Source organism: Chanodichthys erythropterus, chromosome 21 (assembly GCF_024489055.1).
Source record: "Chanodichthys erythropterus isolate Z2021 chromosome 21, ASM2448905v1, whole genome shotgun sequence".
Classification (NCBI taxonomy): domain Eukaryota; kingdom Metazoa; phylum Chordata; class Actinopteri; order Cypriniformes; family Xenocyprididae; genus Chanodichthys; species Chanodichthys erythropterus.
The window spans coordinates 12,772,742-12,792,719 of NC_090241.1; the positions used below are offsets into that span (position 1 = coordinate 12,772,742).

Genomic DNA, 19,978 nt, shown 5'->3' on the forward strand with positions numbered 1-19,978 from the left:
TCACATAGTGTTAGTGTGATGCCCCATTTAAACGCACACGCTGAATGTGCTGTGAACTACATCATCTAAGAAAGCTGACTGGAAATTGTATAAGTTGTGTGAAATTCTGGGATATGAGAAAAGGTGTGTGTTTTCATTATTGATAATTTACTTATGCACATGCTCTAACATGACCGCATCCACCCAAGTTCACTTGCAATTTTGCTAGGTTTTGTTTTGTATCCAGGTGCCCTTTCACCTTTCATGGTTAAAAAATGTTTAACCATGAGAGTTTTTTCTCTTATATCAAGAATTAGTGCAGTGTTGTGAAACATAAAGTACACACTATGGTGATATACCAAGGCTATATAATTTAACATATGTTTTTTTTTTTTTTTTTTTTTTTCAACTAGAATGTCTTATCTTATAGTTTTGCTTATCTGGTGAATTAATTTTGTTTTGGGGGTGTTTATGTTGAGTGGGTCATAAGACAAAGAATACAATTTATTTTAAGTGGAGGTGTTCTTCCAGATTCTGGAAAAGGGAAGATGGGAAAAGTGATTTTCTGAAACAATAGTGTGATATTTCACATTTAACACATTGTGTTGATAGTATGTTGATCTTTAATATTAATTTTTTTTTCTTTTTTTTTTGTTTGTTTGTTTTTTAGATAATAGCATATCAGCCGTATGGCCGTTCTGTGGACTGGTGGGCATATGGAGTCCTGCTGTATGAGATGCTGGCGGGACAAGTGAGTTCACAAGTGTATAACCATCAAATCCTACATTGACAAAGTTACTTATAACTGTCTTATAATATAGTTTTTAGATAGTCTGTGGAAGTCTATGTGTTTGGATAGTTAACAGAATATAACAGAAATAATTACAAATTTGTTGTCTGGCATATATAATATTGACACCAGCTACTGTAATCAGAGAGGAGCTTGGGTAAAATGTATTTATTCACATGCACAGACTGTTTTTAGAGAATCTATTTCAGAAAGTCAAAGATAACTCAACATAATACAGTATATATATAAGGCTCTTAATTGTATTATTCTCTATTATTAGTGCAGGTATCCAATATAAAGTTCCAATATAAATTAAGATCTGTTGTCACTTCAATGTGGTGTCAAATACTAACACTAGGGGTCCCACTTGGGAGTCCAGACAACAAACTTCTGAAGGGCCCTTTCATTGAAGATGGCACTCACTTCCATCAAGAGGGTAGGGGACCTGTAGCAAAACATGCCTTGAGTTTGGACCGGCATACTCTTATGTAATCCTGACACCCTGACCGGGCTGCATGCTTAGAGTTCCCACTGCCCCTTTCAGGGATCAAGTGGTGAACTTGCAAGCGCTGCCTCAGCAGACCTAGCCTTATTGTTGCTGTGTCCAGTATGCACCCTGTGTATTTACTTGGACAGCACACAGAGCTTTAGAGACTCCGAGCAGCTCTTGGTCTGTTTTGGGTGAAGAACGGCAAAGCTGTCTCAAAAAAGATGTAGGCCACTGAATGTGGATTCTATTGCCTTGACATATCAGGCACAGGGGAACATACCGTGCCCCTTCAGAGGCAGGCTGGGCAACACCTGATACCTTTGCGAAATTCTACAATCTCAGGGTTGAGCCACTTGACCCTGCGGTGATAATGTGCGCTTTTTGTCCATGTGAGTTCCCGAGTCCTGCAAACCCAGAATATATTACTTTTCATACTTTTCTCTCCCTGCGGCAGTTGAATTCGGTGGAGGAATTTGATGCCAGGCCAGTACTGGGTGATGCATAACCTTTCAGTCAGCTTGTATACTGGAGCTAGATCCCCATATGTATTGATTCCCTGATGGTAATCCAATATGATGTATTGTCCACGATATTCAAGGTTCAAGGTCTCTTTATTAGTACCCAAAGGTAAATTTGTTGCGCAGACAGGAGATTCAGCAATCCATCCTTAAAACAATTCATAAGACATAAACAACATACAATAACAATAAAACATTAAAATAAATGAAAGTCATGACAATGTGCTTCTACAAACACTCTCGACGCCCACCTAAATACATAAAGTACATAAAGTAACCATGCATATCACAATATGGTTTCCATTATGGTAAACCAGTGTCTTTCCCTATGCAGAGGTAAAGACGTAGTAGTTCCCCCCTTTTCTAGGTAGGACCTACCGCAGGGACTTTTTTCCATGTATAGTACTTTCCCGATGTAAATCATTGTGATGTATTCTTCACATACTTACCTCCCCTTCGGGTAAGATGTGGTGTTCTTTGTAGTGTTCTTTCTCCCATCCTCAATGCTCTGGCCTGCATCAGCTGTAAATAAAAAAAAATAAAAAAAAACAAAGAACAAAAAAGATCAAGGAAGTCTGGCTGAAGCAACCTATTACCATTATAAGTACTGTCCGTTTAGTCCCTGAGTGGTACAAAGGATGTGGGATGCTGGGTAAGTTACAATGTTGCAAGTGCACTTGTTACCCGGCACACAGTGGTTTGCCGACATATGCATCGGCAGAACCTCGTAACTCAGCTCAGCAGTTGTGCCGTTTTCCATAGGGACTCCTTATATCAGCATTCAACAACACGTCAAAGTGACTGACAGGTAATGTCGAAGTGACTGACCGATAGGAGATGTCTCTGTTAATGTTGTAACCTCCGTTCTCTGATGGAGGGATTGAGACCTGGTGTCACCCCTAGTGTCAGCATTCGACATCACGTCTTGTTTCCACCATCAGATATGGTATCCTTTATGTATAATTTTTATAATATTATTATTATTATTATTTGTTTAGTGTCTGTTGAGCATGTTTTTTCTCTTGTATTCCCAATGCTTTGATTTGGGCCCATTGGTTCTGTTAAAGCTGCTGTCTGTAACTTTTTTTTTGGTTAAAAATGATCCAAAATCAGTTTTTGAGCAAGTACACATACAGCCAGTGTTTAAAACTTGTCTCCTTTGCTTTCAGTTAAAACAGTTGCAAACATGCATTTTAGTCTAGCCTTTAGGACTAGCTTTAGCCTTGTCTGTGAACCGGGGATAGTCACGCAATGCTGCATTAACACTTTGAGAACAAAGTATAACAATAATGATTTGCACGGTTTGATGTGATATGGGCTATTTGATCATTAGATTCAATCACCATTGGTAGTGCAATTTATTGAAAAGTGGCAGATTTGTTATTGACATTTGACATTTTCTGGTGAAAATTCTTATTTTGGTCATACTTCCAAGACTACAGTCTGTGATTCCGAAGATTCTTGACAGACACACATTCTCCTCAAAGCATTAGATTGACCCGAGCTAAGGAGCCGTGCCGATGCACACCCCACGTAAAGATAATAATTTTGACAAAGAGGCAAAACTTACAGACTGCAGCTTTAATAATATAATTATAAAAAAGCACTCTGGTGGTACCAATTGTCAGTAATGTATCAGATGGTGATATCATGGTACTTCAGTATATACCAAGGGTACTCTTTCATTTGTATATTCATATACCATGCATTTAAATAGTACTAAAAGGTCAAATAATCCAATGGTATTTCCACCTTGTTCAAACATAATGATCTTGTTTCCCCCATTGTATGTAGTGATATTATGTTTTTTTTGTAAGTGTAATCTTAAGGTAAATTCTATAATATTTGAAGAGTGCAATAGTTTATATATTACAATATATAAATATATAAATATTCATTTTAATTTGATGTTGATTGTTATTTTTTTCCTTTCTAAGCCTCCATTTGATGGTGAGGATGAAGATGAACTTTTTCAGTCCATTATGGAGCACAACGTCTCTTACCCTAAAGCCATGTCCAAAGAAGCAGTTTCCATCTGCAAAGGGGTGAGTTCTGCCACATAAAGAAAAAATGTTCCAGGTTCTAAAGTCCAACTGACTTCTTCTTCTTCTTTTCTTGACTCCATATTTTCTCTCTCTAATGAGGTTCCTGAAATGTGCCAAAGATTTAGTCTTTTATGGTAAATAAAGGCATTCAAGATTGAAAGGATGTAATCAAAAAGCCAAAATCCACCAATACATTATTCTTCTGTTTTGATGTCTCTATCTTGCATCTTTGCCTCTGAAACAGTTGAAGATTTCTTGACTTAAGAGTTACAGACTTTGCATCCCCAGAACAATGGAAGTATGTGGCTGAGGCCAGAAAGCATAGGTTTAGGAGCTCATTTTATACCTGACTAGAGCTATATATCATACAAATGTGGAGGATATATCTCTGAAGAAGAGAGCCGAGTAATTCCCAAAATGAGGTCATTAGGTTCCTATGAATCTAAGATCATTATGATAGAAATATAACATTTGATATCAGTATTTCTTACATTACATTGAGTGAAAGTTCCTGAAATGTATAGAATTGGAAAAATGTCTCTTGTATTGTTATCACATCTTTTAATCACTTATATTAATTGCATCTGCTTAAAACCCATCAGAAATTCACTGTAGGAGCTGATCCAATTTAGATAATAATAATAATAATAATAATAATAATTTAAAAGTCTTATCGGGGTTTAGGGTTTGGTTGCCATGAATGCAGTCTGTTGTTAATAGATTTAACTTTAGTCTGACTGAAAAACCAAAACACTTTTTGTGTGCCAGATTTTTAGAGTGAGAGTGAAACATAATTTACCTGACCAATGTGGTAAATCAGAAATGAATATTATTTTCAGCATCTTTATTAACTGACATCAACAAAGACATGACAAGAATACTGAAAACACTAATTTATCAATTAATTATTAAAATGCCTTCTCCGACGCATTCATAATCATTACTTCTGCCAGTGCGCTGTGGCAAGCTTTATGTGTGTGCTTGAGCACTGATTAGTCTATGTAGGTATTAAAGCATGGTCTCAAACTCAATTCCTGGAGGGCCACAGCTCTGCACAGTTTAGCTCCAACAAGCTCCAACTCACACCTGCTTGGAAGTTTCTAGTAATCCTGAAGACCTTGATTAGCTGGATCAGGTGTGTTTGATTAGGGTTGGCACAAAACTGTGCAGAGCTGTGGCCCTCCAGGAATTGAGTTTGAGACCACTGCATTAAAGGTTCTTTATTCTGATTTATATGGTTTATTAATAAATGTGCGATCAGTCGAAATGAACTAATCGCAAATGAACGACTACTAGTCAACCAGAAAAGCCCTAATTTTTTTTAACATATTGAATTTTTCTGTATACTTCAGTGTACTTTCAAGTATACCATGGTAATTTTTGCTACGTTTATTATAAGAACATCCTGTTAGGTAGAGAAAGAGATGATGGTGCAAGCAGGACACAACACAGCTGATGATCTGCATCATCACACACTGTCTTACTTTTAAAATGTTCTCTGTTATCTTCTCTCGTTCTGTCAGTGTTAGAGGTTTAAGTTCATCTGTTTTCATTTCTGTGTATTATGAAATTTGTGTGTGTGTTATAAGCTGTGCCACTTACTAATGGATACATAGTGGCTGTCAGAAGCTGACCTAGAAATGCCCAGGACTATAGAGGGAAAATGATTTAGAAATTTACCTGAAATCAATTTTTCTGGCAAATTTAAGGTATCATTTATAATAATATTTAAAAAAAAAAAAAAAAAAAATTGCCAAAGTTGTGAAGTTCATTGCAATGTGTTAGGTCAAGTGTTGAGGTAAGTTACTTCTAAAAGTAATGCATTACAATATTGAGTAACTACCTAAAAAGGTAACTAACTGCACTACTTTTGCATTACTTTTTCCTCACTTGGGCTCGGCTTGCTATTTGTTTTCAGATATTTTGTTGTGAATTTAAAAATAATGCATAACTTTACTAGTTACTTGAAAAAAGTAATCTGATTACTTGTAATACATTACCCCAACACTGTTTAGGTCTATGAAATATTCAGTCTGGATGGAGCAGTTTCTCTTTCAAAACAAAGGCGTAGCTTGATGACACAGAGATTGAGTGTGGAATCATGGGAGTTGTTGTCTTCACCTCACAGCCGGTGGAAAAGTATCCAATGGGACTCTGGCAGAAATCATATTCTTGGATGAGATTATTAACATTACTGTAGTATGAAGCAGAGCAACGGCGAGTGCTGTGGGAGCGGAACGAGGCCACTGGAGCAATTGCCAATTAGAGACGAGCGCAAAACATGGCTCGAGTGCAGCGGAACTTTTATTATGCCATTGTCACCGCTTTCACTTCTTCCGGTCAAACGTTTGTGGGGTAATGCAGTGGTGTTTTATCATATTAGATACATCTGAGAGTGTTGAAAATCATGTTATAACGTTACTCTGTGTGTTCACTCGTTAAAGCACCTTTGGTGTTTCCATGGTTTCTACAAAATAAAACCGTAAATTGAGGGTAACGCAGGTATGATATCACTGATAAGTGAAGCAATTACAAGGGATGGACACTAGTTAAAATTGCTTATTTATCTGGATTTAAACATTCTTGGGAACATCTCGGGTAATGTAAGTACACAAGTCAACAAAATATATAACACTGTTGTAGTGTTTTTGGGATATTTTAATCCAAAAATCTTACATATTGTGCCTTTAATTACAAAAATAATAATACTAATTAATTACTGGAAAAAACTAATTAAAATTCTAATTACTTCACATGAAAACTATTAATAAAGAAAAGGCTATACTATAAGCATATGCTTGAAAACATTCAAGGCTATACTATAAGCATTTGAGTTTTAAGCCAGCTCTAGCAGCATTCATAATACTGACTCAAGTAGACTCACAGAAGAACAGATATTACTTAGCAGCTTTGGATTGACCATAAATAAATGGAAAAAAATGCTGGTTCGATTTTCATTAACACTTCTATGTAGTTTCCAGCACCCTTTTGCCACTGTTTGAAATTTCTGTTCAAAGAAATAAAGTTAGTAATGTAGACACACTTTATATTAGGTGTCTTTAATTACAATGTACTTATTGTGTTCATGTCGTTTTGAAAAACACTTTTGCTGCTATTGAGGTGGGATATGGGAAGAGGTTAGGGACAGGTTTGGTGGGATTGTTAAATTTAAGGGGTAAAGGAAAGGGTCAATCATGTAATTATAGATGAAATTAAAGAAATTCTTTACAGCTGTGATTATAGTATTTTTAATAAATAAATAAATAAATATATATATATATATATATATATATATATATATATATATATATATATATATATATATATATATATATATATATATATACACAATAAGTGCATTTGCATCAAATGTTTAATTTAAATCTTAGTACATAGTAGTTAAAAACACTTAAAATAAAGTAGGACCAAAAAAAGAGAGCATATTTTCTCTCTGCACCTCTCTGTCCCTTACCTCCACCCATTTTTCCCATTACGATCGGAGAGATTTATGTGTTCACTTTAAAGTCTGAGATTTTCTGATGAATGTGTAACAGTTGTCCCTCTGGCCTCTCCTACCATGACCACAGAGAATGAACATATTAATTTGAGTATGTCTTGACGGTAGCTAGCTGTTAGTGTTGTTCTTATATTCTGTATGCAGGATTTTACTCAACTTTTTATTTATTTGCCTTTATCCATAATAAAATTAAAGTAACTCATGTAATTCTATTTTTTAAAAGTTGTAGTACAATTCCAGTCTTTTGAATTTAATATAGATTTTTTTTGACAGTTGTTTCATAATCAGTAATTTATATTTATTATTATTTAAATTTTATTTAACAGGGACAATGGACAGTCAATGACTGTCGCAGAATTAGCTAAAGATCTAAATTTCATCTGCAGGAGAAAATGAACGCATAACAAACCTAAAACATTCATCAACTATAACATATTATAATATTCCTCACCTAATAATTGAAAATGCATTCCAAATAATATAATACAAATACAAAAAATATTTATAAAGAAGATACACTATGTGTATTGCATCTAAACTAAACATGTAAATAAATAAATAAAAAAAATAAATAAAATAAAGAAAACTACCAAAATTATTTAACCAATTGCTAAAGATGGTCAGTGATCAAGTTTGACTCATCTTACACCCCCCAGTTTATTATCGATACAATAAACTGCATGTAGTTTTTATGACTTCATTTTTAAGAAACTATATGGAAAAAGAATGGAAAAGGAAATGGTGATCAATTACACTTTCATAATATACATTCATATGCAATTGAAGCTAGAATAATTATGTTGATAATTTGTTCATGTTCATGTTCATGCTATTTGTCTACCCACATCTGAAATTGATATGAGATTTTAAGTTGAGCATATTATGGATATGTATTTTACTTTGTTTTGTATTGCAGCTGATGTCAAAACACCCTTCTAAGCGCTTGGGCTGCAGCCAAGATGGAGAGAGAGATATTATAGAACATGCCTTCTTCCGTCGGATTGACTGGGAACGCCTGGCAAACAGAGAAATACAGCCTCCATTTAAACCTAAAGTGGTAAGACAATCTATGCAGGTCTATACATTTTCAACTTACTATGTGTGTATTAATGCCATACTGATTGATATACTGAAAAAAATTTTAAATATTTTTTTTTTTTTTTTTTTTTTTTCAGTTTCTTTTTTTTTAGCATTTATTAAATTATTTATGATGATTAAGATTAAGATACAGGATTACTGAGTGGTGCAGGGATTTAACATGGATAACAGGGATGTTATTAAATAGTTTACTCTCATTGTTCTTCCGGGGCCTGTTCTTCGTACGTGGATTGCTCCGTTATCTGGATTTTACTGTTGATGGTTTGACATTATCCAGGATTGTTAGGTTATTCAAAGCTAATCCCGGAGTTGCTGTCATAGTAACAGGTCCGAAAGCTCAAACCTGCTTGGGAGCAGGCTTATTTCATGTACACAGGATTAAATTCCTTCTTTTTAAGCAGAGGTGATACTTAAAGTCTGTCCCAGCCACTACTACTTTCAAGAAAGCCAGCCAACCGCTGCATTGCTAATCATGGTTTCGAGTATCAATATATCTGTCCTTTCCAATGTACACAAGAATGCACAGTTAACTCAAACTTAATCCAGATATTTTAATCAAATCCGCAAATTTGTTTGAAGAACCAAATTAGCCAGAGTTCAGTTATCACAATTAGAAGATCTGGCCTCTGTCAGATCATCTCAGATGTATTAAGCGAAGTACGAAAAATGGACTCCTTGTGTTAGGAATGCAGTTATTGATTGAGCAAGTCAAGTTGTTGATTACTGAAAAGACGGTTAGTGTGTAAATAAGTGGTCCTGCATGCAAATGTTGGCCTATTCATCCGTCTTGACTGACTAAAAGTTAATAATGAAATAATGATCCTTTTTCACTGGGGTTTAAATTCTGAAAGTTACTATATTTTTTTTCATAGTACTGTTAGGACTGTTTTCATACTACAATTAACTGAAAAGTTCAACTCAAGTTTATCTAAGTTAATCCCTAGTATATGGCCCCTGAACAAAGTGAAAATGAATTTAGCCAAATAGATCCAATTGTGATCTTTGTGACACACTACATAGTATACAATGTTTAAGGCCTTATACGTAAATAGCAGTATTTTATAATGGATTTGGAGCCAACCAATGTACGAATAGTTCAACTTCTTTTTGAAGACTGTAGGACATCCAGCCAGTGATGCATTAAAATGTAATCTAATTTTGTCATAAATGCATGTCTCATAACATTTAAACATTCCTAAGTTAGAAGAATGCTGCTCTAGAAACATTTTAAAAAATAGTTTTTAAAAGACAAATACTTTACTGTACAAGATGATTTAACAGTACATCCTTTAGGTGACAAAGGTTCAGGTGTTATGGGATGGCTTGATGGTGCATGTATAATTTACAGCTTATAACTGTATATTTCATCAAGTAATATAAAGTTAATATAGCAGTATACTTGAACTACCAGAATTGGCTTTTACCTTAAGGTGTACTGATAACCACTATAATAATACAGGCAGTAAAATCGTAAGCCATATGATGAAGGGTTCATTGTGTTCATTGGGCTCATTATGTATAGATGTTGGCACAGGGTCATACACATAAATACAAAACACCATCAGAGTAACACACCTGACACTTAAATAATATAATAAACATTACATAACACAAAACATGTGTACAAACATGTACAAAAATAAGAATAAAAAAAATATTTCTATAAAATATAATCATATGTGATGTGTCATGCAGGGACTTCTGGGAAACAGTTTTTCCCTGTAAATTATACGATAATTCATAGTTTTAATTAACAAAAATCATAAATTGACAGTATTTTACAATAAAATTACAGTGAATAATATGTTATGGTAAAGGTAACTTGCAGTTAAACAATTAACAGGTTTTACTGTAGCGTTTTTTCTGCAATCAAATCTAGTCTTTCTGTAATCTATAAAACTCATATAGAATGGCAACACTGTCAGCACAAAGAACACTGATAACCACTCTGATATTTGTTCTGATAATTCTAGTTTTTCAGTGTTATTTGGTGAAACGTGTTATGAATTGGTATTGCTTTTCTGAGACTCTGGAGGAAGAGAGAATATTTTTCTGCCTGTGGAGGAAGAGAGAATATTTTTCCAAGATATTAAAGCTTAGAGATAGAGCCATTTGTCATTTTAAATAGCTTTAAAATAAATTGTCCTTCATGCGGTTGTGTGTATGCGTGTGTTGAATGAGTGAGAGAGAGGGATGAGCTGCAAAAGCAGTCTGTATACATATATATGACTTCTAAAGTGGGTCACACTGTAGTTGTAGTTGTTTGTCCCCTACACAAGCACACATGCTCACCCACACATATATCATAGAATAGGGCATTCTGTCACATCACAGGGGACGTGTTAGTATGTCTTGAGGATTTGTGTTTGTGTGTGTGTCTTAGTGTTTTGCAATGTCCTATTGTTTTCTTGTGTTATGTGTGAGTGCTTTATGAACATCACCTATCGCTTTTAATATTTTTTTGTTTGTTTGCTTTTGTTTGTTTAGTTTTTTTTTTTTAAATTGTCTAATGTCCCCTCAGGACATCCTGAAGCTGAAATGCAGCTTCCTCCCATGGCCAAAAGTAGGCCAGATACAAACCCTGTGTCCCTTTTACACTAATGGTGGGGGTTAAACAGGCTTAATTCAGCACAGCTACCATTTCAAACATTTAGCTAATCATTAGTTCCACTGCTGACATAGGGAGTGCCCTACATGGACCTCTGTGTCGAAAAACTGGCCTCTGTATTTGTGTGTGATTATGACAGTTGCAGATTTTAATGATCTGCATGTTTACATTGTTTATCCTTTGTCTGTGTCTGTTGGTTTGTTTAAGTGCTAGTAAGAACATGACCAGATTCCTTCTCAGTTTTTCATCATTCACATATGATGGTAAAATCTGCCTCATAAGAGAGCATGACGCAGGAATTTATGTCTGACCATCTCTCTTAGTGCTTGAGTCACCATTCATCTCTCCTTTCAAATATGTCATAAAATGAGAAGGAGGGAGGGGTGTCTTCTATTTTAAGGCACATCTTGAGCTGCATGTCTTATAGAATCTGGCAGCTTTACAAAAGGAAACTCCATATTCTTTCTTTCTTTCTTTCTTTCTTTCTTTCTTTCTTTCTTTCTTTCTTTCTTTCTTTCTTTCTTTCTTTCTTTCTTTCTTTCTGTTAGTCAAATAAAGATATTAATTACATGATATGCCAAATAATTAATCAAATTAATTGCAAATAATCACATATCAGTCTGCACTATTTTGTAATTGTTAGTCTATGTACACTTGAATCAGATAGTTGTGCTGCTCTTGAATTCCTCAGATGGTAGGAAAATTCCTTTACATACAAAGGCACGATTAAAGGAATGGTTCTCCCAAAAATGAAAAATTCTGTCATCATTTACACTCATGTAATTCCAAACCAATTAGACATTGGTTAATCTTCAAAACACAATTTGAGATTTGAGGTTTTTATTGACTTACAAACATACATAGAGTGCATCAAATATGGTAAACACAGACACTTGTGCATGCGTCACATGCTAAAACAAACCTCATTGGTTCTTATGCATCATACATGCACATTTGAGCATCCATGTTTACCCTATGTGATGTGCTCTAATTTATGTGTGCGGATCATTGTTTAGATTTAAATAAAAGGCTACATTAAATCTGTTCATCACTGGTCTCAAGACTTTGATTTAACCACTAGATTCATGTGGATTTGTTTTAAAGGGTAAGTTCACTCCCAAATTAAAATTTTCTGCCATTAATTACTCATTAATTATATAATTCCAAACTCATAAGTCTTTCATTCATATTCAGAACACAAATGAAGATCTTTTTGAGGAAATCTGAGAGATGTCTATCTCTCCATTGACTACCTTTGCAACGACCACTTTGGCACTTAAAAAAGATCATAGAGATCGGAAAACTAATCCATATGAATCGAGAACAAACTTTTTCCGGAAGCTCAAACGTTCTGCGTAACCAATGAGGTTCATTCTCCTGTGTTTGAGCATAAAATTGGGAAAGTTACTCAGTAATTTCAAGATTATTGAGTGGTGCAGGGATTTAACAGGGATGTTATTAAATAGTTTACTCTCATTGTTTTTCTGGGGTCCGTTCTGATAGGTGAGTAATTAATGACTGAATTTTCATTTTGGGGTGAACTAACCCTTTAAGACTCCCTTTTGAACTTTTTGGATCAACTAAGTTTAGGTTTTTTGTGCCTCATTAATAAAACGTGCATACGCACAGATTTGACTTTACAGTGTGCCTAGAGTGATTTGGACATTGACTGGTGCTCTTTTATATGTTAATGACATTAATTAGGGGTTGTTCAGCTGGGCACAATTTCCAGGTCATATGCAATTTATAGATGTCACATCAGGAAGAAAGTCGCACACAGGTTTTTTTGTGCGTACATTTGTTCTCTGAATCATACGTACACTGATTTGAGAAATTATCATAAGATCAGATGTAGGATGGTTTCTACAGACATTTTATAAATTAGGCTCCTGGAATTTATGTGGAGAGACAGAAACCTCTCAGGTTTCATTAAAAATGTCTTAATTTGTGTCGGAGATTAACCAAAGTCTTATGGGTTTGGAATGACATGAGGGTGAGCAAATGATGACAGAATTTTGGGTGAACAAAATGTATTGTAATACATTCTTGCGTTATATTGTCAGCTTTCATTTAAACATTGAGTGTCATACAAGAAAATGTTGGTTGTTGTTCTTGTATTAACAATTTGTGAAAGCTTTAACATAAAAATGGGCTAAAATCTGCACACCCTATAACCCACACATGTATATATCATTGATACAGAACCTTGAATCATTGATTCGTCATAATAATAGGGTTATTATAAATGTTCCTCCGGTACTTTTCATACATATGGTATGGAGTTTAAAGAAGTCCACTAAATGATGGATTGAGTGTCAGGTATTAATATACCACCTACTTACAGTAGTTTAGTTAATTTGTCAAGATGCTCTGAGGTGCAAAAGTATTCATGGGCCTGTCAAGAAAAAAAAAAAAGAGAACTATGAGCCTATTGTGATTACAATGTTGTTTTGCCACACGTAAGATTCTAACAAATAAATACATGAAGTTTCACACTGCATTTTATGTTTTAAACTTGTTTTAGCAAATTAAAGCAGAGTATTTATGGCAGAAGCTGCTGTCAGGTGTCAGTGTGTTTGGCTTCCACAGCTGTGCAAGCTAGTAGAGCCAAGTGCATCATCCAGATGAAGAGGAACTAGGGCATATAATCTGAAATCTGAGGAGTGTTAATCTGTGCATTGGACATGAAGGAATTGGGTACAGAAGTATAAATAGGCATCAAAATCCCATATTTTCTCCAAAAAAAAAAAAAAAAAAAAAAGTGTAAACACTTAAAACACTTTTCTTACAAACTAAACATACAATTCCTATCATGCAGAATTCCAACCAAATATAAAACAGTTAGTCAAGCTATTAACCATTTTTGTTATCTGCCTTACAATGTCTAATTTACAAACGTTTGGCTTTGCCATTTGTGTCTAGTTATATACATTTTCTAAGATTAAAACTACTTGGTTGTAGTATTACAATAAGCTTTGTATAAGCTTTTTTAAGCTTTTTTTCTCACTTGCTACTTCTTTTTTTGTTTTATAGTGTGGAAAGGGGGCAGAGAACTTTGACAAGTTCTTCACACGCACACAGCCACAACTGACCCCTCCTGACGAGCTGGTTATCGCCAACATCGACCAAGCAGAATTCGATGGATTTTCCTTTGTCAACCCTCAATTCGCCTATCCCTCTGCCGTTTACACTGAATAGGAAAAAGAAGGAATGAATGTGAATCTACCTACTACCCCAATACCTCCGCCCTTACCTTTACCATTTTATCTAACAAACGTTAAACCAAAACCACAATTATCTCAAATGATGTCCTGTCGTTTTTGTTTAAATATCTAGCAATTATTAATAATTTCAATGTAGGCCAGTCGAAGAGTTTACCTTAATGATTGAAAATGATTAAAAAAATAAAAGACTGAGTAACACTTAAACTCTGTTTAGGAAGGGCTGTTTACATCACAAACTGACCGTCTTTGTGCAGAACAGTTTTTAAAAGTCTAGGAGGTCATCTTATCTCAAGCCACTGGTGGCTGACAGAATGATTTCACCACATCCGCCCCAAGTCCCATAACCGATGAGTTGTGTGCTTCCTAAGACAGTCTTCCCATTCAGGATTTTTAAAGGTAAGCGCCAAAGCTGATGGGGTTTCTGTCTTCCCCTTAGCACTATACCAATGTATCTATTTACAGAAGTACTTCTGGTGTCCGTTTCAGTACTCACTTTTTGGAGTCTCCAGTGTTTTCTCATTGGAAGTGTCGTTAAATGTTTTAAATAAAAATTGAACATCTCAGTCTTATATTTGCATGTATTTCAGGTATGAAATGACAATTTGGCACACCAGTTTACCAACTAGTTCACATTTTGTTTGTTCTATGGTAAAAAGCATGCCAAGAATTGCCACAGTCCACAAGCCAACAGCGCTTTAGATGCGTGAAATTTTTATGAAAAATGTCAGGTTTTAACATTTTTAAAAGAATAATATATGTTGGTTTATTAAAATATCCTTTTTTTTTTGCCATAAATATCCTGGACACATGAGAAAACAACATGCGTGTCTGTGTGTGTGTGTGTGTGTGTGTGTGTGTGTGTGTGTGTGTGTGTGTGTGTGTGTGTGTGTGTGTGTGTGTGTGTGTGTGTGTGTGTGTGTGTGTGTGTGTGTGTGTGTGTGTGCGTGTGTGCTTTATTTTTTTTCAGTAATGATTGATATTGAGAAAGACTGATAAATCATTGACATATAAGTAAATATTGAATAGTAAATGTTAATTTCTGCTGTACCTGCAGAATTACCTTTACATTATTATGCTTAATTTAACATAACTTACTGTAAAATGTAACATCATTATGACACATTTCTCATCCTGCTGCTTCAAAATTTTGCTAATACTTAATAATACTGGCTATTTAAAAAGTATAAGAACCTTTTTATACCAACTAAATGTGACTTCATTACATTACAAAGGTATGTCATTAGGGCAAATTTACAACTGAGGGAAACGAATGAAAGTGAGTTTGCATTAACATAAAGCTGAAGTACAATTATTAGCTGGTTTACATGTTTTAGTAACTTTCATAGTCCACTTTTGTGATCATTGTCCCTTTTAAATGTAATTTTTTATTAACCATGTTGTCACACGGTCAGCTGATATAATGCTATTATTCAGGTAGATATTTGTGTAATTGTTGTTATCATTGGTGTGTACTGCTCTAAACATTGTAACATGACATGGAAATGACCTTGTACTTTGCATAATGTAATCAATTACAAATGTGTTTTCTCCATTCGATTTTTGTCAAAACATCACTGCTTCTGGCTGTTATGTGTGACCTGATTGGATTCCATGGTTTTAAAGTGTTAGCTGATTGGCTGCTGTCATCCTACTCTAGTCTGATAACTTGTCTGTGCTTGCATGTTTAGGTATGGAAAGGATCCACTTGAAAATAATTGTGTGCATTCATGGAGAATGTTTTGTTATCAATGGAAGATCAATTTGAGATTATACGATTATTACAGCATGGAGTATGAGCCAGGCAGATACATACAAAATATTTTTTTCTCTTTTCACACATTTAATATTGTAACTGAACTTCATTTTAAATATGTTAATGTCTTTATATTGTAGTTTGTGGTGTAGTTTGAATGTCCTTCTTCCCATCTTTTGCTTCTGTTAGTAAATCAAAGTAAGTAAATCAAATTCTTTAGTAAATTTCAGAATTGGATAAATTACTCAGATGGGATAAATCAGCTTGGTTAGATTTTAAATCACACGGTTTCAGTTTTGTTCTAGCACTAATAGACTTGCCAGTTTTATGTAATTATTTTTGCCCATAACTGCAAATATGTGGACATTTGGCACCATGTCTGTAGTTTAGATCAGATCACTTCTGTCTTCTTTTATTTCTGTGGATTTATTTCTTGCTGTAGAAGCCCTTCAGTGCTAAATTATATTTGTTCAACTCTTATGCAAACTCCCATCTTTCTTTCTTTCTTTCTTTTCTTGTGTCTCTCCAAAATCCTGCTTTGTGTCAGTGCCATGCCGAACCCAGCAAGAGCAGTGTTGCACTAACTGCGTAGCCACAATTGATGATTGCCAGTATTCAATCCAGTATTTTGTGCACTAGTTTCATGTAGCTGTACTGTTAACTGAAGGCTGTTACTGCTCCTGAGATAGCAGTATTGCATCTCTTGCTCTGTGTATCTGCCAACCAATCATGTGCACTACTTTGGCTGTTGTAAAGAAAGTTGTGAAGCCATTTTTTAAACAGGTTTATTGTGGCATGCTTTGAGTTTCTTCTACTGTAAGATGATCCATCTGCCTTACCTACTCCTTACTATTCCTGTGCTGCTGAATGAATGATTGAATTCATGAGCAACTGACTGAATGAACTGCTAATATTATTGCTTGTTTCTTTGCCTCAGGTGTTTAGCTTTCCCTTGAAGGGATAGTTTTTCCAAAAATTAAAATTCTGTCATCATTTACTCACCCTTGTGTCATTCAAAATCTGCATGACTTACTTTCTTCTGCAGAACACAAATGAAGATATTTGAAGACTGTTGGTAACCAAACATTTTTGGTTACCATTGACTTACATTGAATGAAAAAAACTTGATCATTTTTGGGTGAACTGTCCTTTCAAATATATCTGCTCTATTAGTCATATATTGTCTTCAAATATAACGAATTCTTAAATATTTTTGACACCCAAAATATAAACAATGGAAATACCTTTTCCCCATTAATAAGAAATCCATATGTGTTCCTGTACTTATGTGTTTGTTGAATATGAAAGCAAGAATTTTGCTCCTCATTTTATCATAATATTGTGTTCCCCATTTATTATTGTTCTTTATGTGTAGTTTGGTATTGTACATCACACCCTGTTGTCCTTTTGCTTTGTGCATTTAGTCCACCTGTTTTATTGACATCTGTTGAGTTGAAGATTGTTTTATTTATCATTTAGAGGACAGAATCAACAGAATGCCTTATTTTGCTCTCTTTCTGTCTCTCAAATAGCAAGGTCCTGAATTGATTCCAAAGCCCTATCTCTGTTCTTATATTAATATCGATCCATAACCTATAAATAAACCAAGTAAAATGTTGTATTTTGTAGCAGTGTATGTTAGTCCTGCCTTTGTTGTCTTAACATAATCTATGCTTTTCCATGCAATCCATGTTGCCATTTAAACCTAATGTATGATATTGCAAATAAAGAAGGGAAAATTAAACTCAGTCTGTAGATGTCACTTATTTAAGATGAACCTGACACTGGCTGTGGTGATCTGTTATCTTGTCTCATGTACCACAGCAGTGTGCAGATAAAAATTTCATGCTAAGAGAGTCGAAAGAAGCATGTAATGATCATTCTGAATATTTTATCCAGCTGCTCAGGACATTGTCAGTCCTCTTGATATTTTTCTGTGAAGGGACGAAAAATCCTGTTGGTCTCAGTAGCGCATTTATTGGAGACCAACAAGATTTTTTGTCCCTCGACAGAAAAATATTTTGATTAGCTGTAAACATCAAAATTCCTCTGCTCTGAATTAAAACCCTATACAGACCATAGACAGCTTTGTGTGTGTGTGTGTGTGTGTGTGTGTGTGTGTGTGTGTGTGTGTGTGTGTGTGTGTGTGTGTGTGTGTGTGTGTGTGTGTGTGTGTGTGTGTGTGTGTGTGTGTGTGTGTGTGTGCGCGCCTGCATGTGTTTTTGTGACATATCAGGACACATATTTGTATAACGACATGGGTATGACATAGGCATTACAAGGAGAGGGTGAGTTATGAGGACTTTACCGCATGTCCCCATTTTTCAAAAGGCTTATAAATCATACAGAATGAGTTTTTTGAGAAAGTAAAAATGTGCAGTTTTCTGTGATGGGTAGGGGTAGTGTAGGGGGATAGAAAATACAGTTCGTACAATATAAAAACCATTATGCCTATGGAATGTCCTCACAATTCACAAAAACAAATGTGTGTGTGTGTTCACTTTCAGACCTTTACAAGCCTGTATTTGGGTCTTTTACTTTTAAGTAATTATTCATAGTGAAGCAGTACATTAATCTCCCCACCCAAAACATACATTGACTGCCCATGGACAAGCACCATTTGTATTAGGCACAAAAGCCCTGTTCCAAAGCCCTGGTTCTAAGTCATAGGAGATGGGAAATCTAGATTATTGAATGCCACATTAGGCCACATGTTGTTTTTGCTATTATTGTTAATTACAGATTTAACTGACCCTAAATATCAAGCTAAATAATAATAAAAAATTGTTGTTTTATATAATCGTTCACACAACCCCTTATTAAGTGAAAGATAGCCTATTATATGCCGCAAAGTGTTCCGATCTTTCAGTTGTCAGGCTCTAAACTACAACAATAACACATTACTCCAAATACATCATCCATACCATAACATAACAAAGCAATACTCTACATCATATATACCAATAACACAAACGCATTCACGCAGCCGTTGTGTTGTTGTCAGTCCGTGACCAGTCAGTGACGTGCAGAGAGAGGGAGAGAGATGTTAGAGCAGCACCAACATTAAGCCCAGCATGATGAGAGACGCGTCTCACCATAAACATGTGTGAAGGGTTTTAGAGGTTCGTCTGACTTCAACAAACCTCTCTGTGATGAGATACAGGCTGATGAACATTTGCGTGCATCGCGCTTTATCAGAGAAGAACTGAAGAGAAGAACGCGCGCTACACAGGCACGTCTCAGCGCAGGTATGTGGAACTAATAATAGCTAACTGTTGTTTGCGTTGTTTTATGGCATTGAATAATTTTGGCTCAGGTGCAGATTTAAAGTAGGCTACTATAACATTTGATATGACGCGTTCAGATTCCACTGAACATCAGTGTTATCCACATTTTCTTGTTAAAGGTCTCAGAAACTTTTTTCTCTGATTGAATTTGCTGGGAATTATTTTTGAGCAATGCTGTTTTTGTCAGCGAATGCAAATGGTGAAGAAGATGGACTCAGCATTTACAGAAGTTAAAGTTGAATTATTGTCGCTCTATGTCTTGTGTGAAACAAACAGCACCTTAATGAAGACATCCAGTTTCATTAATCAACATTAAATGCTGTCAGTACACACAGAAATAGATACAGATATATGATGGCTGCCACAGTGTATTCGAGGGTTCATAGTTTCAGCACCAAGGACAGACTCTGTCCACAAGCTTTAAGTAATTTGCTGTCATTCCGAATTGCGCTGAGTGGATTTTTTTTTTTTTTTTTTTTATACTAACATGCTTTAACTTATGTTTTGTAACGGAGGGTAGCCTAGCATTGACGTCACTTTTCCGCCGGAACACGCCCCCTCAGCCGGACTGAGTGGCAAAAGACCCTGCTGCATGACTAGATTTAATAGGGGAAACTGCGAAAACGCGAGTAAAACATGAGTAAAACAAACGATCGAATTAAAGGTTGG

The 19,978-nt window shown here is 35.1% G+C and overlaps 1 protein-coding gene across 1 annotated transcript in view; it reads left to right on the forward strand.

Annotated features, from left to right (window-relative positions):
* The window catches only part of prkcaa (protein kinase C, alpha, a), a 183,704-nt gene extending 166,287 nt beyond the window's left edge, over positions 1-17,417 (forward strand). Inside the window, exons 14-17 of the mRNA XM_067373002.1 lie at positions 650-730; positions 3,715-3,822; positions 8,256-8,396; positions 14,079-17,417. Of these exons, the coding sequence (XP_067229103.1) occupies positions 650-730; positions 3,715-3,822; positions 8,256-8,396; positions 14,079-14,243 (495 nt within the window). The 3' untranslated portion in view covers positions 14,244-17,417. The remainder of the gene's footprint in view (positions 1-649; positions 731-3,714; positions 3,823-8,255; positions 8,397-14,078) is intronic.
* The last annotated feature ends 2,561 nt before the right edge of the window (positions 17,418-19,978 follow it).